Below are 27,038 nucleotides of genomic sequence, written 5' to 3'. Positions count from 1 at the left end.
GGAATACATACGCCAGCGCACTTTACTCTACTTAGATGTACTGTACATAGCAGATACTTTTTCGGTATTCTTTATTCTTTTAGACTATTTAATTAATTATTCTTTTTTTTTCTTTCCTCCTCCTGTCCTTCAAAATTCAACGGTCCTAGTCAACACACGACACATACTAACGGGTCTAAGTGTGTCTGTTAAAAGTCCCGCTTACCAAATTGCCAGGAAAAACAGTTCCGAGCGAGCAGGAGGAGAAAAGGGCGGTCAGCGATCCAGCTGCAAGCGCGAACATCCAACATCCCTATCTTTTTTCTTCTATTCTCCCTCCACATTCCTCTGGACTCTTAATAATGGCATTAACCTTGTGGAGCCTTGTCTAGCCCGTGCGGCGCTTGCGGCGTCTCGCGGCAAACCCGCACCGCGGCAGCCTGCCTAAATCCGTAGGTTGTTCTTTTCGCTGCCTGAGGGCGAAGGCGAAGAGGCCCGGATGAGGTTGGCGACGGCGAGGTGAGTTACCAGATCCGTCTCCGTCCTCACCACCTTCGCTGCCTGGCACAGGCTCCATGACTGTGTCGTCCTCCTCACCCGCGACGCTGTCCTCCCTGGGTGAGGCCTCGATTTCTTACCTGGACTGGCTGGCACCGGGCCTCTCCGTTTCGCTGCATCATCTCATCCACCGCCTCACCACGGTCGGATCCTCCCTCGTCCACCAGCTCGCTCCACCCCAGCAGCCCAGCGGTCATCTGCCTGCTCTCGAACACCTGTCCGTCGCAGTTCTTATTCTTACCGTCCTTGCTGGTGCGCTGGTTGTGGTCGCCATGAGCTGGCGTGGGCCATGGAATTTCTGGCGCCGCGGGCCAGCGTACAGCAGCACCGTCCCCGTCCCGCCGCAAGTGAACGACAGCGACTTTTCCTACCTCACGCCCGACGACATTGTCGATCCGCCCCTCGTCCACGAGCAACCCCCGTATACTCAGCACCGTCATCCGGCGCCTATTGATCCGATCGACGAAAATGGGCCAGATATCTTACTGCTCAAACACCGCGGGGTTACCTACCCGCTGCATTTCCCTCCCTATGCCATCGACGACGGCGCACTCACTGTGGGCGAGGTGAGGCGGCGTGCCGCTGAGAAGACGAGGACATCGGATCCCCGGCGAATCAAGATGCTCTACAAGGGGAGGCTGCTGCGGGATGACGCACTGCCCTGCAAGGATGAAGGCCTGAAACAAGAGTCCGAGATTATGTGCGTTGTCTCCGAGGTGCTGCCCGGGGAGAGCTCGAGCGATCTCTCTCTCAGTGATGATGATAAGTTGAGCGAGCCTCTCAGCCACGACGGCTCCGACCACTACGCACGACATGGCAAGAACAAAAAGAAGAACAAGAAGAAAAAGAAGCCGAAGACCAACCAGCGACCGGCGAACACAGTGGCAGATCCCACCAGCTTGGCTCCACCGATGGACCAGCGGCCCTCGTCTTCTGGCCGTTCATCGGCCGCACCTTCGCCAGCGCCCAGTCTGCAGAACTTGCGGACGGGACATGACCAGGTAGAAGCTCTCGCGGGATACTTCCGCTCTTCTCTGGTCCCCTTGTGCGAGGACTACATCTCCAACCCACCGGAGGACCCTAAGGCGCGGGAATTTGAGCATAAACGGCTCAGCGAGACCGTTTTGACTCAGGTGATATTCAAAGCTGACGAGATCGAGGCTGAGGGGGTTCGGAATGAGCGCCGGGCGCTGATCAAGGAGGCGCAGGCGATGCTGGCGAGACTGGACCAGGCTGCGCAGGAGCACAGTTCTTGAGGTCGGCTTGATTTTTTGCTTTGTTGCATTTCCAGCATTCCTTTTTTTTTTCAACTCATACGGAGAAGGCTAGTTCAGTTGGGTTTCCACGGTAGATCGCCATGACTGGGACACGGTTAGGGATGAACTGGGTATGAATCTTGGATTTGAGACGGAGTCTCTTACCCTTGATCTTACGTCTATACCCACGGGAGAAGGGGCACCTGGAGTGATTCCTTGTACCTGTTTGCTCTTCGGGACCTGACTGATCGGTTATCCATTTCTATCGTTCTGCTTGATTGGGGTTGACCTCTGGCTGGTGGGTGGGGGGTGGGGGGATTTTAATACTTTTTTTTACCATCGGTGATTCGATTTGATTTGCATGGGGAGATGGCGTTGTGTCTGTCTGTCATACGGATGATATGTTGTCATCTCCGGCAACGTAGATCTTTGATGGACTTATTTATCCTGCTCCGAAATAATACTGAGTATAAAATACGGGATATCAAAATCCTACATATAGGCAAAGTTCTTGAGGTAATAAAGGTTACAGCTGCTGAAAGAAGCCACCTTTCGTTGCCCATCTAGAATTTTCAATGGTCGCTGGTCGCGGTTTTATAAATAGCATACAGCCACGGTGGCCATGCTCAACCATAAAAAAATCCACCTGATAAAAAAGGCAGCCAAAGATGAGATGAACCAGATAGTGACGATAAGATTGGGACCGTATTATATCACGTGTTGCTGGGGTGAGCTATGGCATCGATACGGTGATCGGAGAATATATATATTTCCTTATCGTCACGGTTGGGATAAATCGAACATCTAAAATCTATCTCTATGGGAGGGAGAGAAAACAGCTTCTTGGCATAGGTCTGCACCTATTGTTCCTCCTCCAGGACCGACAGTAGACAATTGTCTGAATTTTAACGATGACATCGCTGGTCGTCTGATCTGCTTATGCCTGGATGGATGGCCATGCCAGGCGGGATAATCGTAGGGTGAACGACGTTGTCGATTCCTGAGGCAGAGACGGCAGCGATGGCCCACCAGGTCAACCCGGGAGAATGGTTCAGCGCAAGTCATACACCACCGCGTATGGAGTACTCCGGACTAGTAGCATTAGCTGGCAGTTATTTCGTACGGGGAACGCCATCCCGTCCTGATAAAAGCGACTCGATCCGATGTGATTGCTCAGGCCGCGAGCCCAGGCCATCAATGTGGCTGCCCACTAACGAGCAATTTTTATTTGGCTGCTGGACATGAATCGCCGACCAGCCTGCCCGAGTCTGCGGCTGCAGGCGATCGCCAGTGCGGAACGATCCCACCTGGCGAAACCATAGGATGATACCGCTGCTGCTCTGGCTTTGTTCCGAAGTGACAATTGCCCACCAGGGGCATCCCCCATACTCCATCCAGTATGGAGACCTGGGCACGCTGCCAATAACCGGCAGCGGCGCGCCGATTCTAGACTGGAAACGGCGTGCTAAGCGGTGCTAGCCATCGCGCTTAGATCCTCGCGGCATGGCGCGCTCTCCCCTGGGGGCTGGTCCAGTGACACCAGACGCCGTTCTGGCCTGCGATTCGTCTCGCCTTCTGTCCCTTCTCGCTGTCTTCCGCCTTCCTGTCATCCTCTGCAGTCTGCCCTGCACATTCCTCTCCCCTCTCCGCTCGCCAGCCTGGAGAGACTGAATTGACCTGTCACGAACCAGAAATCCTAGTGTTTCCTTTGTCCCTCCCCCTCCTGTTTCTTCTTATTTTCTTCACGCCACCATCGCTACGCCCGCCCGGTCATCTTCCGGGCCCGTCTGCATCTCTCCTGACCGGCCTGGTTGTCCTGCAGCTTGCGCCGCACCTTGCATTACTCCATTTCTTGCCTACACTCGTTCTCTGCGACGTGTTTCTTCAGCGGTGGGAATTTTCCTGACACGTCCACACGCCCCTCTTTAAACCTCTTCCTCTGTCCTTCGTTTCTTCTTCTCCCTCTTTCCTTGCCGACAACGCAAGTTCCGCTCCCGCGTTGATCCAACCAACCCGCCTCTCCCCCCTAAAAGCCATATCTACTCCGTGCCGACCTTCGATCTTTCCTGCCATTATCTGCCACTCCCACAGCGACAGAGGGAATTCGAGAGAAGGCTACTGGAACACCAACGTCTTATCATCGGTGACAAGACGATTGTCTGGGGAAAAAAAATTAGGTCTCGTGCTTCCCGCTCTGCTGTGACCTGCGGGACACCCCTCTTTCAGCTACCACCTTTGTTATCTCGTTGACTGTGTTTCTGTACCGCGCAGCAATCCATCCTGAAGAATCTGCCTCCACAAGAGTCCTGCTGGTTGGAGATCAACGACGGTCCTACCCGACCCAGATCCATTGCCAGTGCTAGTCTGGGTGTCTCCACTCCTGCCGCCTTTTTTTCCCTCGACGTAACGGACGAGTAGACCCCAAACATTGCGTGCCTGTTCCCTGCCCTCTTTGTCTGGCCCTCTGAAACGCGACTGTCCTCATTTCTACGAGTTGCCGCTTCCCAAGGGCCGTCGCCATTATTTTCTCTCCGTCGTGAGAACCGCCCCGATCTCTGTTCCCCTCGATTCCCAGCGGTAGGCCTCGGCAGGTGTTTAGGGGTAAGTGGGGCTTGACGGACTGCGGACCATTTTCTCGCTGGGCTGCGATCGCAATGTCCAGATAAGCAGGCGAGGGCATTCAGAAGGAACAGAACTCTTGTTATTGTGTTTTCCCATCGCCCGCGGGGTTCTTGTCTGCTGAGCTGGCTTTTTGCTCGCCGGGGCTGCCGCTGGGATGGCTGGAACAACCGCTGCAGTTTACTCCGGAGATGCTCTGACATCGCCCCCTAACGGCAATGCTTCCTGGGACTATGCGGTTCCCGTTGGACCGGAGGTTGGTTACTCTTTGTCTTTCGTTCCCTCTCCATCCCTTCACGTCTTCTCTCCTGGTCCTTTTGTTTCTGTGTCTTGCCGCTACATTTATGGTCCTGCCCATGTGGATCCACAAAGCAAAGGGTGAGTCCAGATGGCAATACTGATGATCTACACCAGGCCAACGATACCACTTCCAAAAGAGCTTCCAACGATTCGGGCACCGCCTATCAGAGATCCTCCCATCGACACCGCACCCCCACCGGAATTCCGCGATCTCGCAACTCGTCGCAGTCTGGAAGACGGGATAGCAGTGCGCACGACTCGCATGGGCGCGAGATAGGACCGCCGACAGCGGCGAGGGATTCGGGAGATATTTCCCATCATAATACGCGGAAGGGCGATGGCGCCGGCAAGTTCTATAGCTCCCCGGATCCCGAAGACGACGACGACAACTGGATCCATCGAGACAAGCTGGCCCGCATTGAGAGCGAGGAGCTTCAGCAGGCGGCGATGCGCATCCAGCGGCAGGTCCGTGCAGGGAGCAAATCCAGCAGTTTGCGCGGCCGGAGCCACGATTCGCACAGCAACAGTGTCAATGGCACTGTCACCACGCCGCCGACGGAGTACACAGAACCGTGGCCCAGTCTCCAGCGACAGCAGCTCGATTCGCCTATCCCTCTTGAGGATGTCGAACAGGATGCCCCGACGGAAGCAGAAAGGATGAATTGGGACCTGCGTCGGCCGGAGGAGATTGCGGCGGAGTCTCTGGACGAGAATAGCGCCTCCAAATTGTACAAGAGTCCTGGGCTGAAGAAGAGTTCGTCACGGATCCCCGTTCTGACGACCAGTCCCCATCCTATATCCCCGGACCAAGTTGAACGTGAGTTTCCTATCATACAACGCGCACGTACTCGCACGCTGGGAAGCGGAGACGAAGGCAGTGTGTCCCGCAGAGCCAGTGAATCGGTAGTTGACAATCCTGAAGCGTCTTCCTCTCTCCCTGCGGAAGCAACCTCGACCCCTCCATTGTCCTCCAGCCGCCCCGGTAGCCGAGCAGGCCCGCAGTCACAGCAGCAGTCGCAGCAGCAGTCGCAAGCCCAGTCGTCCCCTGCTAAGAAGACCCCCGCGAAGAGCACTCCGTCCTCGACCGGCCGAAAGACCTCCGCCCAACACCGAAAAACGTCGGCGACGCAGAAACCGCGAGCACCGTCCGGCAGCAACGCCGCTAAAGACCGCCCCGCGACGCGATCCGGCGAGAACCGGCCAACGACCGCTGTCAACCGTCCGGAAGGCGATCCGCCATGGCTGGCGACCATGTACAAGCCGGACCCGCGACTACCCCCCGACCAGCAGATGCTGCCGACGCATGCGAAGCGGATGCAGCAAGAGCAGTGGGAGAGGGAGGGCAAGACGCCGTCGGCGTATGACCGCGAATTTGCGCCGCTAGCTGTTCGTCCGGACGATGACCAGCCGCGCGCGAGTCCGGAGCCGGCCAAGGCAGAGCCGGAACCTCAGGAACATCAGCAACAGCAACAACAAGAACAAGAACAAGAGACCACACCAGCAGCAGATCAGCAAGCGTGGCCGCTCAAGTCACCCAAGAGCCCCGAACCGACGAACCGTCCCGGGACGAGTGGCACGAATTACAGCACGATGCCCAAGGTGCAAACGGGGCCTCCGGTCGGGCTGCTGGTGCCGCAGAAGGCGCAACCGCCGCCAGCGGCCGTCCCGGAGCCCGTGAAGGAGGAGAAAGGTTGCGGATGCTGCATCGTAATGTGACAGCTTGTCCATTCGCCGTAACAATAGCTGATTCTTCTCTTTACTGCTTTTCTCTTCAAACACCTTTCTATCACCTTTCTAATACCCAGTTTCTCGAAGTGCTGCCGTCTCTGTTAATATTGGTTGATCGATTTCGACTTATGCGAGCTTGTGATTTATTTATTCAGCGAGCCAGGGCTGGTATTCTGCTTGTTCATATATCCGATTCGCGCAGTTGATTTTCACATCTCACCGGCGTCAGCTGTCGAACTTTCCTTTTCTGTCCTGCTTTTTTATCCGAATCTGTTTCATTCCTTAAGATTCCCTTTCTGTGTGTGGGTTGTTGAACTATTTTTAATCATCGAGGGGTTTTGATATCCGCTTCTGCAGCAGCAACTGGCAGCACAAGAGCGAGGACTAGACCGACTCTGCTGTTGTCTTCGCATTGTACAGTACATTAACTTTCATATGACGATTCATGAGTATTTCTTTCCTTAGATAAGATACCTTCTGATTGAGGAGCATTTCTTTTCTTAGATACATTCCGGATTGAGAAATGTGAATTCGCGGAGTCGACCTATCGATCTAAAGAAATATCACTAGAGCAATCCTCCTCGGCCATGGGATTTCGTTCTAAACTTGCAGTCCTGTAAGTCGAGTAATGTAGTACATGCATGTAATTAGGTACTGATCTGAGCAATCGGATAGATAGGATCTGCGGAAATCGATTCCATCCATCCATCCATCATCATCATCCATCATCATCCATCGGGTTCAGCTGGGCCAGCCCAGCAAGCTTATGTAATCCGACATCGGCCGGAGTCGGAGTCGGCGAGATCCACCCCGCTTGCTTGCTTGCTTCGACTCGGGCACCGCCTTTACTCTACGCATCATCTGGTTCATTGCGCACGCCATCATCAGAGAAGCTTACCAAGCCCCTCGGCGTATTTACTGCGCAGTTATTTTCTTCTATTAGATTTTATTATATAAGGTAATTGATCCCCACCTGCGTTTATCCTTCTACCTCCTAATAAATAACATCCGTTATTCTTACCAACAAAACGACATCGGCATCCCATTTGTTCTATCCTGTTCCAACAACCAAACCTAGGTGCTTCAGCTTCAAATCAAACTAGATATCTAACAGATAGATATCTAGGGAAATTTATTTTTTGAAACCAGCCCACCATTTCGTCCATATTCTCCCGCCTCTTCGGCAGCTTTTCTGCCGCCGCCTCCAGACCCGTTTCACCAGGCACCATGTCCGCAGCCAAAGTCAAGGCTCAGAACATTATCAATGAGAACCCTGTTGGTGAGTCATAAGCCCAAAGCCCTCTGGATGAGTATCTTGTTCTTTTCTGACAGTTCTGTTTGTCTAGTGGTGTTCTCCAAATCCTACTGCCCCTACTGCAAAGCCACCAAGGCGACGCTGAGCGGGTTGGGCGCGCAGTACTACGCGTTGGAGTTGGATCAGATCGGTGCGTACATAAACCCCCACACCAACAAGCAATAAAAAATTCCCTGGAGGAGTAGAGCAAAGCTGATATGTTTGTTTGTTTGTGTGTGTGTGCAGACGACGGCCCCGCCATCCAAGACGCTCTGGAAGAACTCACCTCGCAGCGCTCCGTGCCCAACATCTTCATCAACAAGCAGCATATTGGCGGAAACTCGGATTTGCAGGCTCGGAAGGAGGAGCTGCCGCAGTTGTTGAAGGAGGCTGGTGCGTTGTAAAACATAAACAAAAGAAAAGGACACGACACAGGGGTGATGATACTGGGGAGGTTAGTTTGGGATAATAATGGGGATGGATATAACAAGAAATAACAAGGAATAAATAAAATAGTCTGGTGCAAGTGCTGTATGGTATATACAGCTGTTTTTGTTTGTATTTACGTACGTACTGTACTTTACGGCTTTGCTGGAGATAGTAATAATATAGCCGGGATAACTAACGCCTTGATTGATTTTTGATTATCTCCGTATTATACGAATACGACTTTATTTGTGATCACCTTTGTAGTGTAGGGGCCAGGACAATGGAAAGAATAACCGAGTGAGCGCAAGACTATATTGACACAAATACTACAGTACATATAATATTGCTTCGCTTACGCTCCGCAAATTATATTATCACAAGCCTGCGACTCGCTCCGCTCGTCTAGGCTTGTTTTAGATCACCTTCTGAATGACCGTCCCTACCGGCCGCTCCACTATCCCCATAACCCCCTCCACAATGCTCTCGCGCGCCGCCTCGCTGGCCACCGTCTTCCCTGCCAGATAGTTCAGCCACAGCAGACGACTGATCCGCTCGTCGGAGACACGGCCTAGCCACCGCAGCGGCTGCGCCGGGTCGGGATGATGCAGCGCGTCGAGAGCCCCCTCCTGCCCGCGCAGCAGGAGCAGCACCTGGCCCTTGGGGATGTTCTTGCGGGTGCCGCGGCCGAAAAGCGCTTTGAACTCGTTGACCGACTGGCCGAAACTCTCGTCCTCGAACTCGCCTGCAGCAGCAGCAGCCGCATGCTCCTTAGCTTTCGCGTTGAGTCTCTGCACCCGCGCCATCATCCCCCGCACCCAGCCGTCGCGCATGTGCATGAAATCCGTGTTGCGCGTCGGCACGATCCGGATCGCCGTCCGCAGGTTCCCTTCCTTCAGGATCTTCTCCCATGCGTCCTCGCCCTTCTCCGGATCGAGCAGAAGCTGCTTGAGCGCGTCCCGCTCCGTCGACACGAGCGATGTCGCCGCGACCGCGCCGCCCTGCGCGGCGTCCCCGGTAGGAGGCTGCACGGCCGTGCGGACCAATCGCTGCTGCAGGGTCGCGAGATCAGACTTGGCGACGTACAGCCCCACGACATAGACCTGGATGGCCAGGAACGAGACGGTGCGGATCCCGAGACCGAGAAGCTGGTATTCCTCCTCCTGCGCGTCAGGAGAAACGGACAGCTCCTGACCGGGCTGGAGAGACGAGGCATCGATCGTCTTGGGCAGCTTGATCGTCGACGGGAAGTGCGGCACGGTGCTGTTGCCCGTCTCGACCTGCTCGACTCCGTCCTGGCCCTGGATGCGAATCACCGACGGACTGCTGGGGAAATCGGCGCTGGGTCCGTCCAGCTTGATGCTCCCGTTGCCAGATTGTGGTTCCGCCTCATTCTTCTTCTTCTTCTCATTCTGCTCGTTCTCATCTGGTAGCCCGAACACGTTCAGCTTGATGATGCCGTACATGGCGAGAGCACATGCGACTATTCCGGCGGCGGAGCGCACCATAGCGCGCTTGTACTGCGCGGTGTCATCTTTTGAGGATGGCGTTCTTGACAATGACTTCGACAACCGTAGAGGATTATTGCTGCTCGCAGCAGCAGGTGAGCGGAACGCGCCTGTTGTCGCGAAAGAACGGTATAATAGCTGATGGCGATGTTGTGATAGCGGGGCGAGGCGGGTCTGTTGCTGTCGCAGACACCGACAGCAGGTCCGCCACGAGAGAGGACCGCCGCGGGATGCCGGTGGTATATTCATCTTCGTTCGTAACCCGATTGCAAAGATAATCAACAAATGCGAGGTTCAATATTAATAAACGACGGAGGAAGCGGATCCGTCGTCAATTGAGGCCGCCAAGCCGCAAGCAGAAGCGGAAGCGGAAACGGAATCCGGAGTCAAACCCTGCACGTGATCACCGAACCCTGAGTGTGATATGAACATAGTTAAGTGTAAAGATTGCTTTGTTACCTGTCTATTCTGGCAATGAGCTGTGGAGGATATAAAATATGGTATTTGATAGCTTATGGCATTTTCTATACAATCAAACAATGAAACATCAGCGCATGTGGCTTGTATTGTAGTTCCACCCATTCCTTGGAATGAAATAACCCGCTGTTGGAGAACCGAGAACGACATGTTGCAGACTTGGCTGAGGAGCCAATGCTCTTTTTTTTTTGCCCAGTTTGCAACACCTGCTATAATTCTCCTATCTTCGTTATTCAGACATCTCGATGTTATATGCGCTAACACAAAAACTACCCAACTTCTGATATGCTTCTGATATAAAAGTCCCCAACAGTCCTAACTGTGGTAAATAAACGAAGAGTAAATATTTACACGAAAAAGCACGTAACTCCGCAAGCACACGCAATCGTAAATTCTATTGTCCATGTTGATGACTGTCCAATTCACGGCAGTTTCCGCAGAGGATGATTCCGCATCGACGACACAAGTTGATAAATGAGTCCGAAGTAGCCATCTGGGGTTTCTGCAAGGCCTCATATCCGGTAAAGGATCCTGTCTCCAGCAGCTCCCTTATCCCTAGATACATGTGTCCGCTTGGGTAAGGGACTAGCTTGCGCCAGCACCGGCCACACTCGTAGTCGATCTCTTCATCGATCTCCCCTTCTTCGACAGAATCCCACATGTGATTGCAGTTAAAAGGGTCCAGGTCGTCGATGCTAGGTTCGCTTCCAAAGTCCTCTCTGGCATCCTCCCAATGCCAGCCCGCATCCAGATTGATGAGAGGCTCCGGTGCTGGTGCACCCTGCTCAAGCACGACGGATGTCTCCGACTCTGTGTCAGCGTCCGAATTGCCCTCCATTTCCCGCTCGTAACGCTCATCGGCCGCGGCGTTAATCTCTTCTTCGAATGCCGCGGCCTCCTGTTCGGCCGGACAAGGCCTGGCTCGACAGACGCGGATCGGGCCTGTGCACCACCAGCACCACTGGGCACCGCAGCGGCATTGAATGTGGCTGCAGCCATACATTCGTCGCACTGCTGCTCGACACTTTGGGCAGCGTTTGATGCCCCACCGTTGGAGGAGGTCCGCGATCTCAGGGTCAATGTCCGGAGTTTCGGAGCAAGGCGTCCCGGGGTGGGCGAGTTGTTTGCAAGAACAACAGATGAGAACTGCGCATTTGGGGCATGGAATCGAAGGAGCCACTTCGGGGGCGGAGAGTGGAGGCGTCGGAGGCGGGGTTTGGAGGCCCGTAGGAACAGTTTGATTGAGGTTGGCACCCTTTTGAGCTGGGATCCTGTCTTTCACAGCCGATGTGGGAAACAGACGGTATGGAATAAATGCTGAACAGGTGGGAATGGGGCAGTAGACTCGATTGGGTGTGCTCCATTCCTCATACTTCTCCTTGAAAAGTGTCACTTCTTCTGCTGAGAGGACGAGACGAGCATATGTGACTGGAATTGGGACGCAGCACCGGGGAGGCATGTTGGCCTCGTTCTTGTAGGCATCCACGAACAATTTCCGAATACAGCTGTTGCAGATGGGCATAGAACAGCTCTTGCATGGTCGAAGGACTTTCCCTTTCTTCCGATCGATGGTTTCACAGCAGTAAGAGCATTTCACGTCTGGAGGGGAAGTTGGAGGATGTGCTGGCGATGTCACGACGCTGTTTGTGTTGTGATTGGTTTCATACTCGTCTTCTGGGTTGGCTACAGAGTTCTCAGGATCATGCGCCCTTGACTCTGTCGTACCATTGTGTGCGGAAGGATGATTGATAGCGGTATTGTCCAGATTGCGATCACCCATCCTTTCAGAACCATGAATGGATGTGGTGACAATGTATTCGGGCCAATTTCCGAGAGACTGAGCAAGTTGCGCACTTGCAGATGGACGTCGCGTGTCTGTCATCTTCACCACCACACTGGAGACAGGAGTCTCCTCCGCCTGTCGGGAGCTGTTGCAGCCCATTGTTCTCGCGGGATTGGAGGTCAATTAGAAGGAGAGGTTAAGGATGAGGTTGTCCAAGGCAGAAATCCTTCTCCTGGCAGGGGCATGGGTCTGGTGGAGGGAGAAATGTTAGGTCGACCATACAGAGGGAAGACGGGAATCGAATTAAGCCTGTACTGTGCAGAAGGTTAGAGAATCCCTGGGAGGTGAACAACACGTACCGAGGGGATATATAAGCCTGTCTCTGTGGATGGCCTTGAGGGAGAGTTTCTGCATTGATTTGCGAGCCAGCGTTGGCAGCGCATTAACTCTGGCAAGGTTGACTGCATGAAGCACCGGATAGCGGAAGTTGCCTGTCAGACAGCATCGCCAATCAGGCTGGCGATGGACAATGGTGGATTGCAGGTCGGCCATGAGTCACCCTGCAAAATAAGGCACTGCAGCCTTGCCGTTCCTCTGGATGCAGGGAGGATTGTTCTCGAAGCCATAACGGGCAGGGCAAGCTGCAAGAGAGTTGTGCAGGAAGATAGCTGCTGCTACCTGCGCGTGAGCTGTGCCACGACGCTCCAGTCACCGAGTCTCCAATGACAAAACCACCAACCAGCAGTGCTGTCACGCAGGCCTGCATGCAGAGCCAAGTCGAATAAGAATAAGGCTGAAGAGCAATTGTTGGTTGCGTGGATCAACCCTTCCATCAACGAATCGCACCCCGCCTATGGATGGGTAGTGTATGGATATACACTAAGTACGAAATCGGGTAATTCCGACATCATCATTATCCGCACGTTGTCACCAGTATGTAAGGAACTTTCTCAGGCTTAGCTTGCGACGAAAATGGTCGATCCAATTGAGTCCGGCAGTCTGGTTGATTCCTCCGTGGTTCGTGACTCACAGAGCCTCAGAATGGAGATTGTGCACCCAATGCTGAGTCAGAGTCTTGTTTGATCTTCAAGACCAAAATTGCGGAAGTAAACATCTCAGTCTAGATCTCGTTTTTCATCTATTAATTCTCGGGGTATACTCACAGGGTGAACGTAGTCTATTCAATCCTCAATGCAGCAGACGCATCTCCCCACCCCAATTCTTCAACTCATAGACATCTATGAACCAGCTGAACATATTGAAAAGAAAATGAATGAAAATTTGGAGTCCAAGCGCAAAGAGATCTCATATATCCAACGTCTGCAGACTTATGATTCTATTCATATTTAGGAAATCTTGAGGCTATCCCAAGGCTGGGCCATGACTCAACACACGCCTTACGCATCGTAGCGTGAATACCGAGATTTATCAAAGATTGTTTTATAATCTGTCCACGGAGAGAAGGTCCATATGGAAAGGAATTCCGTGTGGAATATACTTGCCTAAGTAGTTAGCAAAGAATAATATTTTACTGATTTACTGGCTCTATTATTGGCTCTCGGATTCGCTTCAAGCACGGCAGAGCGGCGCATGGATCAACTCCCATACGGAGTATCGTTTCTACCTAGTCACTATTTAGTTTGACCATGGATCCAGAACCCTCCATACAGGGTAGTGTATATGACCTCCCTTTCATTTCTCGTGGCGTCTCGGCCGTTGTCTGCAAAGTCTCCGATTCAGCCGCAATCAAGGCTCCTTACGACACCGATGAAAGCCGACGTCAGCTCGAGATCGAACGTATCATCTACGAGCGCTTGGGCTCGCATCCTTATGTCACAAGACTCCTTTCTATCCACAATGGCATGATTGTTCTTGAACGCCTTAAGTATCCCCTTCGCAAACGACTTTGGGACCTTCGTGACGCTGGACAGCTTGCGTCAATTCAGGACGTCCTTCCTACGCTGGGCTTTTCAAACTGCGCAGGCGCTTGAACATGTTCACTCATGTGGCGTGTTTCAGGTTGATGTTGGCTCGCACAACATGCTGCTGGATTGGGATGAGAATGAATGTAAAGTTATCCGATTTCGCTGGATTGTCAATTCAGATATTACTGCTTCTTGCTTGCTTGCTTACTTGCTACTGTGCACAGTACAGTACCACTTGGTCTTGCCGTAGGACCAGACACACATATGTGTACTGTATATGTGTGTGCTGTGAGGCTGATAAGCGATCACCCTCGAATAGATCTAGATCCATACTATGATTGATTTCTGGTGGAGATATTTTTCGCATTCATCATGGCTAAAAATTTTTTCCCCCCTGTACCTTTCTCTATGTCCACGTTTTGTAACTAGATCGTTCTTTTCTTGTTAATTAGTTCCTTGATATCAAACGTGGATGGAGATTCTCTTCTCACTCTGTATGCATTGCAAATACCAGGTAGGTATGCATGAATTATTTATTTATTTATATATACTGGTTCTTCCTCAATCAAGCAAACAAACAAACTAGCGAAAAGGTCTTTCACGGGGTAAGATGGATGAAGGATGTAATGTACGTATTCTTCTCGTCACTCTAGAAATATATAGAGAATTTCCTATTTAGGCATACTATATACAGCGTCTGGGTTCTCTGCACTGCTTTCAACTGTACATTATACTGATTTTAGTTGTTTTTTTTCTTTGAATGGTATATAAGTGTATGGGTAACTATTCTGCTTAACGATAATGTGCTACGGTGTCAATAAAATCTTGATCGATCCGGTAGGATACTCTCTACTTACAAACGGATCAGACACCTCACCATCACTTGTCCAAGTCAACAACAATAAATCATGTCATTTTAGATAATTCTTACTGTGACTGCCTCTGCTCTACGGCCTACTCTGAAAAGTGACTGTCAAAGTCCACAAATCGTATTTCATAAGCCAGTAGCTATGGGTCATCAAGTTGTTTATTGATTAAAAAACCATCAAGATGCGAGTCTAATTTATATTCGCATGGCTTTTTACCATCATTTCACTCATGTCCCATCCCATGTCCATATCCTGGTCCCGAGGCCTCCCGGCCCTCAATCAACCAGTTTATTTCTTGGAGGCCTTCTGGGCGGCCTTGGTGACCTTACCAGCACCACCCTTGGACTTCTCAACGGACTTCACGACACCGACAGCGACGGTCTGGCGCATGTCACGGACGGCGAAACGGCCCAGAGGCGGGTAGTCGGTGAAGGACTCAACGCACATGGGCTTGGAAGGAACCAGCTTGACGATGGCGGCGTCACCGGACTTGAGGAACTTGGGGTTCTCTTCGACCGACTTGCCGGTACGGCGGTCGATCTTCTCGAGCAGCTCAGCGAACTTGCAGGCAATGTGGGCGGTGTGGCAGTCCAGGACAGGAGCGTAACCAGCACCGACCTGACCGGGGTGGTTGAGGATGATGACCTGGGCGTTGAAGGAGTCGACGCCCGACGGGGGGTCGTTCTTGGAGTCACCGCAGACGTTACCACGGCGGATTTCCTTGACGGAGACGTTCTTCACGTTGAAACCAACGTTGTCACCAGGCTGACCCTCCTTGAGCTGCTGGTGGTGCATCTCAACGGACTTGACTTCAGTGGTGACGTTGTTGGGAGCGAAGGTGACGACCATACCGGGTGCGATGGTACCGGTCTCGACACGGCCGACGGGGACAGTTCCAATACCACCGATCTTGTAGACATCCTGGAGGGGCAGACGGAGGGGCTTGTTGGCCGGGCGGACCGGGGGCTCGATGGCGTCGATGGCCTCGAGCAGGGTCTTACCGGTGACCTTACCACCCTTGGTCTCCTTCTCCCAGCCCTTGTACCACGGGCACTTGTCGGAGGGCTCCAGCATGTTGTCGCCGTTGAAGCCGGAGATGGGGACGAAGGGAACGGCCTTGGGGTTGTAGCCGACCTTCTTGATGAAGTTGGAGGTCTCCTTGACGATTTCGTTGTAACGGTCCTGAGACCAGTTGCAGGTGTCCATCTTGTTGAGAGCAACGATGAGCTGCCTGACACCGAGGGTGAAGGCAAGCAGAGCGTGCTCACGAGTCTGGCCATCCTTGGAGATACCAGCCTCGAACTCACCAGTACCGGAGGCAATGATGAGGATAGCGCAGTCGGCCTGGGAGGTACCAGTGATCATGTTCTTGATGAAGTCACGGTGACCAGGGGCGTCTATCCGGGACAGTTAGAATACGCTTCTACGTGACGAATCATGACAAGGTTAGGAATACTGACCAATGACAGTGACCTCATACTTGGGGGTCTGGAACTTCCAGAGGGCAATGTCGATGGTGATACCACGCTCACGCTCAGCCTTCAGCTTGTCCAAGACCCAAGCGTACTTGAAGGAACCCTTGCCGAGTTCGTTGGCTTCCTACGGGGGGGTGTTAGAGAGCGTGTCCTCTACACAAATACGGCCGTGAAAATTCTTACCTTCTCGAACTTCTCAATGGTACGGGAGTCAATACCACCGCACTTGTAGATCAAGTGACCTATTTTGCTTGTATGAGCATCGACGCCGGATGGAAGAGGGCGACGGCAGGCGTCTTACCGGTGGTGGTCGACTTTCCGGAGTCGACGTGGCCGATGACCACGACGTTAATATGAGTCTTCTCCTCCTTACTGTGGACGCAATGCTGGTCAGCGCTGGTCTGGGACTGACCATCGATGATGGACCATCATCGACGGTCTGGACGATGCAAAAATTTTTCGCATCTCGAGAGCAAGCTTACCCCATGGTGACGACTGTGTGAAGGTTTTTTGAACTTTTGTAGTGCCTTTGTCAGATACTAGAAGAGTTCAAGAAGGGTGCTCAGGTACTACGGCCAATGCGTAGAGGTGCTGAGGACCAAACTTGTCAGTAAGAAGATGAAAACCGATGGAAGGGCTCGGAGGGAGGGAGGGTTTATACGTACTGAAGCAGACGGGGAGAGGAAAGGAAGAAAAATTTTGTGGGAAGGAAGGAGGGGAAATTCTTATATGGAGGGGCAAGCGAGGAGGCGACTAGCCGGCAGGCTGCGTTTGTGGGCTGTCGGTGGACGTGCAGCGAGCCAGCCGTCGGCGCATCCTTATCATTGGGCATGGAGGGGCCTGCCCCACTTCCGTTGTACGGCACCAGCGCAGAATCTTCACTGGATGCCCCTCTGCTCGACCCCTCGTCTGCTTGCTATGATTCCCTGCGCTGCTACAAGAGCACACAGACCAGATTCCACCCCAGAATGCAGAAAACAGGAAGAGAATGAAAAAATTTTTGAAGGCTGGCGGCAAACCACTGCCTGCGGTCCATCAGCAAAATACCCCTCCTGTACCCACCGCTGTGTGTCTTAGTCGCGGAAGTACCCCTCCAAATTCGGGTTCTGCTGCAGGCAAACTGGGCAGCAACGTCAACGCAGCCCACATCGGTCGCCGTGGCTACGCGGATTACCTCAGGTCGCTATTTGGTTGCCTGGAAATTGTCGTCCTCTGGCGGACAAAAACCCTGCTGGGATCTGGATGCTGTTGTCAAAGAAACCTGTGGCGGCTCGTTAGTGGCGGCTAGGGTTCCACTGGGGCCAGCCCGATCTTCGCTACAATGCCGCGATAGAGGGGTAGCAACGAAAACTTTTTTTCTCGCTTCCCACCTTGATTGCCACTCCAGGGAAAGTAGTTTTTGATATTGATGCGATTTGTTTGCTGTTCTTGACAATGGTACTCTCTTGATTGGTTCTAGACTGGCAAACGATAAAAATTTTTCACTGAAGATGGCTCCTATATACACGGCACAACTGCGGGGTATCTCAAAACATGCATCTTCTCCAACGATGACACCATCCAGTAGAAACGCCGTCTTCAATGCAAGTCTTGACCGCCTTTAACCTTCTCCTCTGATATGCGAAAAAAAGAAAAGAAATTGCTTCGGAAAAAAAAAAGGGTTGCTTTTCTCGTAAAAGTCGAACTTTAGTTCTCTCTCCAGCGGGTACCGCAAGTGGTGCACTAAGTTGTCATGGTCAGCATATAAAAGAATTCCTAGCAGCGAGCACATTAAAACTCCGTTCGTACCTTTAAGAATGTGGTCATCGGCTCGTCCGCACTGCGAATCTGAAGCTGGAAGAAGTACGCGCGGTCGCCAGGGCAGCCTTCTGCAGGACATTGAGCTAGCACAAAGAAAGTCAGTCTCTGGCACACCAGAGGTTCCCGACAAAAAGGACGACTTACCGGCCATGCTGTCCGCATTTTTGAACTCCTCTTTGCCGCCAAACACTTCTTCCACCTCCTTCTGCTTCATGGGTGTGTCTTCGAAGTAAGCGCGGTCCAGCACGTATTGATACGGGCACGTCCGACACTCGAACCGGTTGATGCCAAGAGGATATTGAGAAGAAGGCTCGGCTCGAGAGACGGTGAGCGCATTGCTGCAATTGGGACAGACTAGGTCATCGTTAATTCCCATGTCCTTTCCCGGTCCGGACGCAACCGTGTTCAGGGAGCACAGGAGGATGCTGGAGGAACGTACAGGTCAACGGCATTTTGAAGCGGGATCCTGCTTAATCTGACAGAGGTCGCAAGCTTGAACGGAAGAGACCGTACATGTATCCAAAATACATGTTCTGGCCAGCAGAAGATGGCAGTTGTAGCCCTTTGGGATCCACTGGCAGGGAGTTGTCGCACTCCAGTTTCTAATTAAGCCGCTTTTGACGGAACCCTATTCCAGCACTGCTGGCTTGCCGCGCGGCAAACGCAATGCATGCCCGTTCGACGTTGACGCCATAGGCGCGGGGGAAGGCGGTCAGCCAGAGACCGCCTCGGATGAACATATTATCCGGGCGGCTATCCACTTGAGGAAGAGCATGGCCGTTGTTGACGGTCAATCATCCGCCTGGCATTGTATGTAGTTCGCAGAAGACGAGAAAGAGTCGACATCTAGTCCAGTGGTGGTCACGTCCACCCAATAGCTACCATTTTTGCGAGACGGGCCTCTCGCCTTTTGTGTACATATACCTATTTCCCTTCTTGGTTGAAGTTTTGACCCCTCGCCGTCTGAACGCGCTCCACCCGCCTGCCAACCCCTCCTCCCATCCCAGCCTGCCGTCTACTGCCGCTTTGCTAGAGTCAACTCGATAGCGACGATTTGAACCGATCTTCATTGCAGAAATATACCATAGCCTTTCTGGGAGCTGCTTCTTCTCTGGGACCCCTAGGAACGTTGATTCTAGGCAACAATGGCCGACGATGAGGTACACTAGGCTCCTCCACAGTCCTTCTTCAACACACTTATAGATCACTCCTTTAGGGCGCATCTCCGCGGGAGCTGGTTATCGAAGCATGTCGCCGCGACCAGCCTCACCTGATCGAGCAGGTCCTAGAGGGCATGGCCGACAAGAGCAACGAGGAGGTGGCCGAGTTCTTCAACAATGTCAAGGACGCCTTAGGCAACTATGCGCTCCACATCTGTGCCATGTACGGTAGCTGTAAGTAACCTGCCAGGGAGAGCCAAATAGTGCTCCGATCGCCGTTGCCTGCTTGTAGCTAACGTGCGATCCTCCCGCTAGACGACGTGATGGACGCCCTTCTTGACATTCAATACTTCGAATGCGATCCTCTTACCCGCGTCGACCAAGAAACTCCATTGCATCTGGCGGTCCGTTTCGCCAATGAGAAAGACCCAAATCTGGGGCTGGAGATGATCGAAATGATGTGCGAGGCTGGCTGCGACCCGCGGGTGCGGAATAAACACGGGCAGAAACCGGCGGACTTGGTCTATGGAGACCACAAAGAGATCAAGCTGGCTCTCCAGAAGGCAGAATACATCTTGACCGAAGGGGTCCAACAAGGCGATGAGGACGAAGCCGCAGGCAGTGCCAGTGATAGCGAGTAGGAGGAAGGCCTGCAGGAGCAGTAGTTGGAGTGTGCGGAGCCTTGTTTACTACATTATCTTCTGGTGGTGCTAAAACCACCCCTGGCTGCACTGTTCTGACTACCGTCGACATTTATACCCGGTGTGATGAGTGTTTTGGTAGCAAGAAGCCGAACATTTGCGTTGGCTGTTTCGCAGCCTGGCTACTGGCTCATCTGCGACCTTCCTGCTTTTTTCATGTCGTAATGACGTGCCACGACTCTACATTCCGGTCTTTGACATTGCTGTTATCGAGTTACCCTGTGTGATGAAGACCTACCTGGTAGATACTTGACGATTCTGTTGAGTCTTGGTTAAAATATCCTATTGTGTGTATAAAGTTCAGATAAGAATCCATTCAAAGAGAGCTGCATAGACAGTCTTATCTCTCGAGAGATGTGTGCATTTTCTGAGTATTGAAGCAATGAGAACTGAGTCTTAGTTCGTTAAAACGTCTCTTCGTCATATATCTATATAGCTATCTGCCAGCCCCTGACTCCTATATTCCTCGGTTTTTCGCCTCTACTTCTCATCATCCATCCTCGGAACATTATCCCATCCATACTTGAGCCGGTGCCGATACTCGCCCACCATCTCCGGCGTGATATTGCTCCCGCCGCAGACGATCACGACGACACGGGTGTTCGGATTCAGATTTTTAACGACCTCCTTGAGTCGCACACTGGTCGCCACGTCGACGGAGACCCCGCACGCCAGCTCGACTATCAGTCGACTGTCCTCTGCCAGTTGCACGACGCCCCTCGCGGCTTCGGCGTCGGAGGCCACGACGCTGGTGACTTCGATCCCCGGCGGCGGGGAACTGGCGTTCTTGAAGGTTTGTGCAGCGACGCGCAGCGCGCCCAGCGACGTTGCCATCGATGTGATGGCTGGGAGGGACTGGAGTGAGCCCTTCTCCAGGGCATAGGCAAGCGAGTCGGCGCCTTTGGTCTCGACGGCTAGGACTTGCACTTTTTTCTCAGCGGAGGCGGGGCCATCCTGGACTTGTTGTTGCTGTTGCTGCTGTTTGCGGATATGCTCCTCCAGACCGCGGATGATGCCGTTGAAGAGGCCGCCTCCGCCGACGCTGCAGACGATCACATCGGCGGGGAATTTCGTTGAATCTCCGTCCTCTCGAGGAGGAAGCTGGGCGACCAGCTCCGGGACCATGGTCGAGTTGCCTTCCCAGATATGCGGGTGGTCGAAAGGGGGCACATAGACGTTCTTGACCTGCTCATTGGACGTGACGGACACGTCAGGAGCGCCTTGCTGCTCGCCCTTCGAATTTGTCTGCTTCTGTCCGGGGACCTCGATGAAGTTCTCGCGGAGGTAGGTGTCGGCCTCATACCAGCTGGCGCCGTGCTGGATCACGTCCGTGGCGCCGGCATCGCGCAGCTTCTGGACCATCATCGGCTTCGTGGTCATCGGGACGACCACCGTACACGGACAGCCCAGGTCGCGCGCGGCAATGACGGCGGCCAAACCTGCATTTCCTCCCGAAGAGCTGTAGAAGTGGAGCTTTTTGCCTTGGCTGGAGGGGTCGGACAGATGCGCGAGGATCAAATTGCCGATGCCTCTGCGAAAGAGTCAGCGTCGTTTCGAAGTGAGCAGCATATATATCTCGACAAGAATCGACAATCTTAACCCGACTTGAAGCTCATGTGCTTGCTACCTATGCACTTACCGTGACTTGAAACTCCCCGACGGCTGTAGCAGCTCCAATTTCAAGAATATTCTACTACAAAAAACAAATTAGTAAATGCCTGGAAGTTCGCTTTTTTCCACCAGTAAATAGATACAGGTACGTACTCACCATCCAGCCGCTTTCGAAAGCGGAGCAGACTCAATCAGGGGAGTCTCAATCCATGGCTTTTTGCTCTGCGAGGGAGATGGTGGTGGTTGATCTGCGATTGAAGGCATTTGTTGCGGACTGGTTCGTATTTTTCGCTAAACAATGCACGGCTAACGCATGTATGCACTACAATGTACTGTACGTTATATATGAGGTGTGGATATATTTCCGATGGCTCATCCACGACGAAATCACCCGATACAGGCCTACTGAGGCAGTATTTGTATAGAAGTATGAGGTATATCTGGTTTGCCCCCGTGTCGGTACTTGTCCGATAAGGTGATGACGCGCTCGGACCATCACTCCGCTCCGCCGTCACGCCTTTCCAATGATCATGGCGCCGCCTACTTTGCCGTTTTCACCACCCTCGTTGACTTCGAGCGTTCCATGGTTTTCCGGTCGGATCCGGAGGGCGATGCCGATGGAACTTGGCCATTTCAGTGCAATTTATTTACACGCATGGTCGCTGTTCATGAGACAGATACGTATACATCTACAGGACATGTATTCTCTGGTAGTTATGTCTATTGATATCCGCTTCAGGCTTAATTACCCACACTGACAGCTATCTGATACCTCCCCCCGTTTGGTATAATGATGGTTCCCGTGTTCTTCCCATTGTCCACACGCATGGCGTTGTTTACGGGCTGCCCGTTCAGTGTCACAGACAGGTTTTTCTGTCCCGCTGGCAGAGGAAGGATGACATCCCCGTTCGTCCCCGCGGGCACCTCGAAGGCCAAGACATAGCTTCCGTTGCTCCTCTGCCACGAAGCTTGGAACTTGCCCAGTGCCGTGGTGAAGCCGCCCTCGACAGACTGCAGATCGCCAAACTGCGGAGCGAGCTTCCAACTCGATCCCAGCGGTGCCGTAACTGACAAGCCCAGCACGTAGTTGGTCAACGCGGACGTGGGACCGGAAGACCATCCGTGCGAATGCGAGACATACGAAGCATCATAGTCGTATCCGCGGTTGCTGCGGTATCCAAAAGTCGCATTCTGCAGGTATCCCTCGATGACGGTGCTTTCCGTGCCATTGGGGTTGTTAATGTACCAGCCCCAACTGCGCCGGATGAGGTCCAGGGCCCGGTCGGCTCGGCCGGCCACAAAGTGTGCCTGGATTTCAAAGGACGAGATAAACGGCGAGATGTTTTCTGGCAGCTCTGGCGCGACGGCACCGATGGGGGTCCAGTTCTTCGTCAGCTTGTCAGAGATACTGGCGACGCGATCTTCATCTGCCACTCCGAACAGGACCGACATGCTGTTCGCGTCTTGCGGATGCAAGGTCGTGGCGGTTGCGTTGTCTTTAAAGGCGCCGTAGGAGTCATCGAAGCAGTACTCATTGACTGCCTTTTGGAGATTTGCTGCCCTCGTTGTCCAGTTGCTCGCCAACCCCGTTGTATCGCCTGCCCATTCAGCCAGTTGGGCTCCCGTTGTCAAGGTATGATACAGACTGTTGGACCCTTGTCAGTTCTCCCATCTCCATCCATCAACGGCGGAATTCAGGACATACATCATCTGAGCCTCCGAGTTGTTGTAGCCTTGCTGCCACCTCGCCCAGTCTCGTGTACCGGTGACATTCAGCAAGCCGCTGTTAGGGTCCACCTTGCCATAGATGTAATCCATAGCCTTTAGATACCCGTTCCAGTTTTGAAGGAGGAACCCGGTGTCGTTGGTGAAGAGAACGTAGTTGTAGGTACCGATCATCGTCCACATATGATAGGTATCCGAGCCTTTTTGACTCAGAGGGGGACCAGATTCGTCGAAAGCGCCAGTTGTTTGATCCTATATTCTATTCGTAGGATGGCTCTTATAGCGTGTTGTTGCATTCTCTTACCTGTGTGTTATACATGACCTGAAGAGCATTCTTCACGCTCTCCAGATCCCCTATGCTGACGAACGTCGAGGGCACAGCAATCCCCATATCTCCCGGCCACACAGCACGATCCCGTTTCGCTCCGTCCACGATGATCGTGTCTCCCGGGCCCAGGAGGCCGTCGTTCTCCCACCCGGAACTCACAAACGGGACCCGACGGCCTGTGTTCACCGGGACCGCGTTCGTCTGGACGGTGTACGCTCCACTGTACCAGATGCGATTGAGCAGTTCATCGTTGGAGTGGAAATATCCCTGGTAGGCCCGCAAGTTGGACCAGGTCGGCTGGAATGCGATTTCCAGGGACACGTCGGTGATGTCGATGCTGGTGGAGTTGCTGGTAGTCATCAGAAACGCAGTCAGATACCGAAATCCTCCGCGCAGCTTGTCGTCAGGCATCGTGTACGTCCCTTTCCCTGACCTGGTGATATTCTGGGCCAGATAGCCGTCAGGGCCCTTGAAAGCGCCATTGGACGAGTCGGACCACTCGCCAATCCAGTTCTTGGCCTCTGTAAACGCCAGGGCCAAGGTGCCAGCGCCTGTAGCCGTATAGTCCACCGTGACTATGCCGCCGACCTCTAGGCCGAAGTCGAAGACGATCTGGGAGCCATTGCCTTTCAGGACGTATTTCCCCGAACCAGGCTGATAGGCCGGTTCACCGTGCGAGGAAAGAATCTTTTGCGGTCGAACCGTCCTGGAGGACGGAGCGTAGATGTTCTTCTCCCACGTCCCTGGAAAGGCCGTGTCAGCTGGGCCGGTGCACGTGGTGTTCCTCCAGCATTTCTGCGCGCTCGACAAGCTGGAGAAGACCAACAACCACCACAGCTGCAGCAGCGATAGCAACCTCTGTCTCAGAGCCATTGCACTCAACAAACGCTTTTGCTGCAAAACGTCCCAGAGCACTGGCCTCTATATCTTACTGAATTCGCATTGGGATCCACCCTCGTTTATGAAGGTCCAGACCGTGCCATCAGGACGCATGCAGAGAGCAGCATTATCCCGAAGTCTCCTCCTGCCTTACACACCAGATCGTTATAATATATCGCAATTAATTAATGAATGATCCGATTACCCGAGCGCCTCAGGAAAATTACTCGTTTCCAGTGAAAAAGGCAGCTCCCGATGTTCAGACCACAGAACGTGGAGAAGTTAGGTACACAAATGCATACAAAGGAATTGACGTCTATTGGTGGGATTATTATTGACACGCCAGTCGACTCCAGGGACCAAAATACCAAATCTGCTTAGACTCGTACTTAGACCGTATTCCACCACGCAATGCAGCAGGCGATCGGCGGAATTATGGCCCTTTTCGACAGGCGCGAAAGCAAACCCCAACGGATTAACTCCAGACTTCCCCGCAGTCCAGCGATTCCGTGTGGGGAGAAATCGGGGGGATACCAAACACTCCTCCATACTCTGTACAATGGTCGACGAGTCGACATGTCTCGGTGCAAAGATTTCCGAAATGAGCCAAAATTGAAGGACTTAGACAGGGGGTCGTTTTCCGAATGGCGTTCGGACAATAGACACTAGGGGAAAATGCGATGCCGCAATGATCGGAAAATTACAGCACTGGCACATGAATCAAATAAATAAAATGCGACTCGGACGCAAAAACGCCTTGCAGACCAGTGTGTAACTGGCTCTGCCTGCCTGCCTGCAGAATCGAGAAAACTACAACAATAATGCGTCTGCTCAGAAGTTTTCTGGCAATCGTGCCCATCTCGGCGGCACTTGCAAGCCCCAGCCCCAATGCAGCAGTTAAGGTGGATGGCAATGTCTGCACGGTAAGCGCATTGGGTAACAAGAGAGACGACGTGCCGAATATCCTGGAAGCCTTTCGACGCTGTGGGAACGGCGGAACAGTAGTCTTCCCCGAGGACCAGAACTACTGGATTGCGACGAGATTGAACCCCGTCATAAACAATGTAGTGATTCAGTGGCATGGCATATGGACGGTAAGCAAGGCACACACAGTCACAACATGAGGGGAAAAAAAAAGGCTTGAATATATATTGATTATTGGATTATCAGTTCTCCGACGACCTCAACTACTGGCGCAACAACTCCTACCCAATTGCCTTCCAGAACCACCACGCCGGCTTCGTCATCACGGGGCAGAACATCACCATCGAAGGGTACGGGACGGGAGGAATCAACGGCAACGGGAATGCCTGGTACAACGTAGAGAAGGGCGTCACGCAGCCGGGCCGGCCGATGCCCTTCGTCTTCTGGAACGTGTCCGACGTCGTCGTGGAGGACTTCTTCGTCAAGGATCCTCCGCTGTGGAGTCTGAACATCATGAACGGGACGAACATGCGCTTCAACAATATCCACAACAACGCTACGGCGGTGAATGCGCCGTACGGGCAGAATTGGGTTCAGAATACCGATGGGTTTGGTAAGATCGCACTGGACTTGTCGTTTCGTTCGTTATATACAGCGGCTAATTAATTACTTCAGACACGATGGATGCTTACAACATCGAGCTCACCAACCTCGTCTACCAAGGCGGCGATGACTGCATTGCCATCAAGCCGCGGTCCTACAACATCTACGTCCGCAACGTGACCTGTGTGGGCGGAAACGGCATTGCCATTGGCAGTCTGGGGCAGTACCTGGAGGACTCGTCTGTTGAGAATGTGGTCGTGGACAATGTGACGGTAAGCCAGAAACTTTCTTTCAAGCCATCCACATACTCATGTATTTCTGCCTACCGCCAGATCATCCGCCACAACGACGACATGACCAACAGCGCATACATCAAGACATGGACCGGGGTCCTCACGCCGCAGAGCTCGTATGAGAGCGCCGGCCTCCCCCGTGGCGGCGGCTGGGGAAGCGTCACCAACATCCTGTTCTCGAACTTCAACGTGCAGGGCGCTGACTCCGGCCCAGCCATCTCGGAGGACAGCGGCGACAACGGCACGTCGCCGGGGACGAGCAAGATGCTGATCAGCAACATTGCCTTCGTCAACTTTACGGGGTACACCAGCAACCCGAAAAAGTCGAACGTGACGTCGACGATCTCGTGCTCGAATGTGCATCCGTGCTACAACATCGATTTCCAGAATGTGAACATCACTCCGGGCCAGAACGGGACGGGTCCCGGCTTGGGGTCTTGTAAATACACTGCTCCAGGAGGTGTCCATGGGTTGCCAGGATGCTAGGTCGAAGACATTGTCATATTAGCTCCCTATGATATGCATGCCAATGTCAGAAAGAGAAAACCGCGAGAACTTCCTCATTTGCTAAAGTCTTTTAGTATAATGAATAACAATAACCGTGATAGTTAACTGATGTCAATCAAGACCAAAAAAAAAACTCGGCACAGGAAAAAAAAACCACTCCTACTTAGTTAACTCATAAAATTGAATTAATTTATAACCCAAAAAAATCAACTCTCATGTCATGAGACATGACAAAGCAAAAAGAAATCCAACCAGCCAAGCGTTTACATGCATCATCCGCGAATCGAACGCGGGCCTCATCGATGGCAAC

The 27,038-nt window shown here is 52.8% G+C and overlaps 11 protein-coding genes across 11 annotated transcripts; 5 read left to right on the top strand and 6 right to left on the bottom strand.

Annotated features, from left to right (window-relative positions):
* Positions 1 to 554: 554 nt before the first annotated feature.
* T310_0499 (BAG domain protein) lies at positions 555 to 1,793 on the top strand (the record flags this gene model as incomplete). Its single annotated transcript, XM_013476633.1, has 1 exon — positions 555 to 1,793. The coding sequence occupies one exon, from the start codon at positions 555 to 557 to the stop codon at positions 1,791 to 1,793; it is 1,239 nt and encodes a 412-aa protein (XP_013332087.1).
* Positions 1,794 to 4,569: 2,776 nt separating this feature from the next.
* Positions 4,570 to 6,428, top strand: T310_0498 (uncharacterized protein; the record flags this gene model as incomplete). Its single annotated transcript, XM_013476632.1, has 2 exons — positions 4,570 to 4,790; positions 4,850 to 6,428. 2 exons carry the CDS (start codon positions 4,570 to 4,572, stop codon positions 6,426 to 6,428), a joined length of 1,800 nt encoding a protein of 599 aa, XP_013332086.1.
* A 1,239-nt stretch (positions 6,429 to 7,667) lies between these two features.
* On the top strand, positions 7,668 to 8,231 carry T310_0497 (Glutaredoxin Grx1; the record flags this gene model as incomplete). The annotated part of the gene is made up of 4 exons (XM_013476631.1): positions 7,668 to 7,719; positions 7,787 to 7,885; positions 7,981 to 8,127; positions 8,170 to 8,231. The coding sequence occupies 4 exons, from the start codon at positions 7,668 to 7,670 to the stop codon at positions 8,229 to 8,231; spliced, it is 360 nt and encodes a 119-aa protein (XP_013332085.1).
* A 345-nt stretch (positions 8,232 to 8,576) lies between these two features.
* T310_0496 (uncharacterized protein) lies at positions 8,577 to 9,917 on the bottom strand (the record flags this gene model as incomplete). Its single annotated transcript, XM_013476630.1, has 1 exon — positions 8,577 to 9,917. The coding sequence occupies one exon, from the start codon at positions 9,915 to 9,917 to the stop codon at positions 8,577 to 8,579; it is 1,341 nt and encodes a 446-aa protein (XP_013332084.1).
* A 622-nt stretch (positions 9,918 to 10,539) lies between these two features.
* T310_0495 (RING finger protein) lies at positions 10,540 to 12,087 on the bottom strand (the record flags this gene model as incomplete). The annotated part of the gene is made up of 1 exon (XM_013476629.1): positions 10,540 to 12,087. One exon carries the CDS (start codon positions 12,085 to 12,087, stop codon positions 10,540 to 10,542), a length of 1,548 nt encoding a protein of 515 aa, XP_013332083.1.
* Positions 12,088 to 15,010: 2,923 nt separating this feature from the next.
* Positions 15,011 to 16,684, bottom strand: T310_0494 (translation elongation factor EF-1 alpha; the record flags this gene model as incomplete). Its single annotated transcript, XM_013476628.1, has 5 exons — positions 15,011 to 16,119; positions 16,183 to 16,321; positions 16,381 to 16,439; positions 16,499 to 16,569; positions 16,680 to 16,684. The coding sequence occupies 5 exons, from the start codon at positions 16,682 to 16,684 to the stop codon at positions 15,011 to 15,013; spliced, it is 1,383 nt and encodes a 460-aa protein (XP_013332082.1).
* A 1,199-nt stretch (positions 16,685 to 17,883) lies between these two features.
* T310_0493 (DNA-directed RNA polymerase) lies at positions 17,884 to 18,449 on the bottom strand (the record flags this gene model as incomplete). Its single annotated transcript, XM_013476627.1, has 4 exons — positions 17,884 to 17,919; positions 17,986 to 18,080; positions 18,142 to 18,351; positions 18,437 to 18,449. 4 exons carry the CDS (start codon positions 18,447 to 18,449, stop codon positions 17,884 to 17,886), a joined length of 354 nt encoding a protein of 117 aa, XP_013332081.1.
* A 693-nt stretch (positions 18,450 to 19,142) lies between these two features.
* On the top strand, positions 19,143 to 19,798 carry T310_0492 (Ankyrin repeat protein; the record flags this gene model as incomplete). The annotated part of the gene is made up of 3 exons (XM_013476626.1): positions 19,143 to 19,157; positions 19,214 to 19,391; positions 19,473 to 19,798. 3 exons carry the CDS (start codon positions 19,143 to 19,145, stop codon positions 19,796 to 19,798), a joined length of 519 nt encoding a protein of 172 aa, XP_013332080.1.
* Positions 19,799 to 20,338: 540 nt separating this feature from the next.
* On the bottom strand, positions 20,339 to 21,733 carry T310_0491 (L-serine ammonia-lyase; the record flags this gene model as incomplete). The annotated part of the gene is made up of 3 exons (XM_013476625.1): positions 20,339 to 21,389; positions 21,498 to 21,551; positions 21,627 to 21,733. 3 exons carry the CDS (start codon positions 21,731 to 21,733, stop codon positions 20,339 to 20,341), a joined length of 1,212 nt encoding a protein of 403 aa, XP_013332079.1.
* A 477-nt stretch (positions 21,734 to 22,210) lies between these two features.
* On the bottom strand, positions 22,211 to 24,395 carry T310_0490 (Alpha-L-rhamnosidase B; the record flags this gene model as incomplete). Its single annotated transcript, XM_013476624.1, has 3 exons — positions 22,211 to 23,114; positions 23,175 to 23,446; positions 23,499 to 24,395. The coding sequence occupies 3 exons, from the start codon at positions 24,393 to 24,395 to the stop codon at positions 22,211 to 22,213; spliced, it is 2,073 nt and encodes a 690-aa protein (XP_013332078.1).
* An 827-nt stretch (positions 24,396 to 25,222) lies between these two features.
* T310_0489 (Galacturan 1,4-alpha-galacturonidase) lies at positions 25,223 to 26,707 on the top strand (the record flags this gene model as incomplete). The annotated part of the gene is made up of 4 exons (XM_013476623.1): positions 25,223 to 25,495; positions 25,572 to 25,938; positions 26,001 to 26,200; positions 26,261 to 26,707. The coding sequence occupies 4 exons, from the start codon at positions 25,223 to 25,225 to the stop codon at positions 26,705 to 26,707; spliced, it is 1,287 nt and encodes a 428-aa protein (XP_013332077.1).
* Between the last annotated feature and the right edge of the window lie 331 nt (positions 26,708 to 27,038).

The sequence above is a fragment of the Rasamsonia emersonii genome (genome assembly GCF_000968595.1).
Source record: "Rasamsonia emersonii CBS 393.64 chromosome Unknown ctg1118621759679, whole genome shotgun sequence".
Taxonomy (NCBI): domain Eukaryota; kingdom Fungi; phylum Ascomycota; class Eurotiomycetes; order Eurotiales; family Trichocomaceae; genus Rasamsonia; species Rasamsonia emersonii.
The sequence above is the reverse complement of the archived record's forward strand: the minus strand, read 5'-3'. Positions and strand labels throughout refer to the sequence as shown.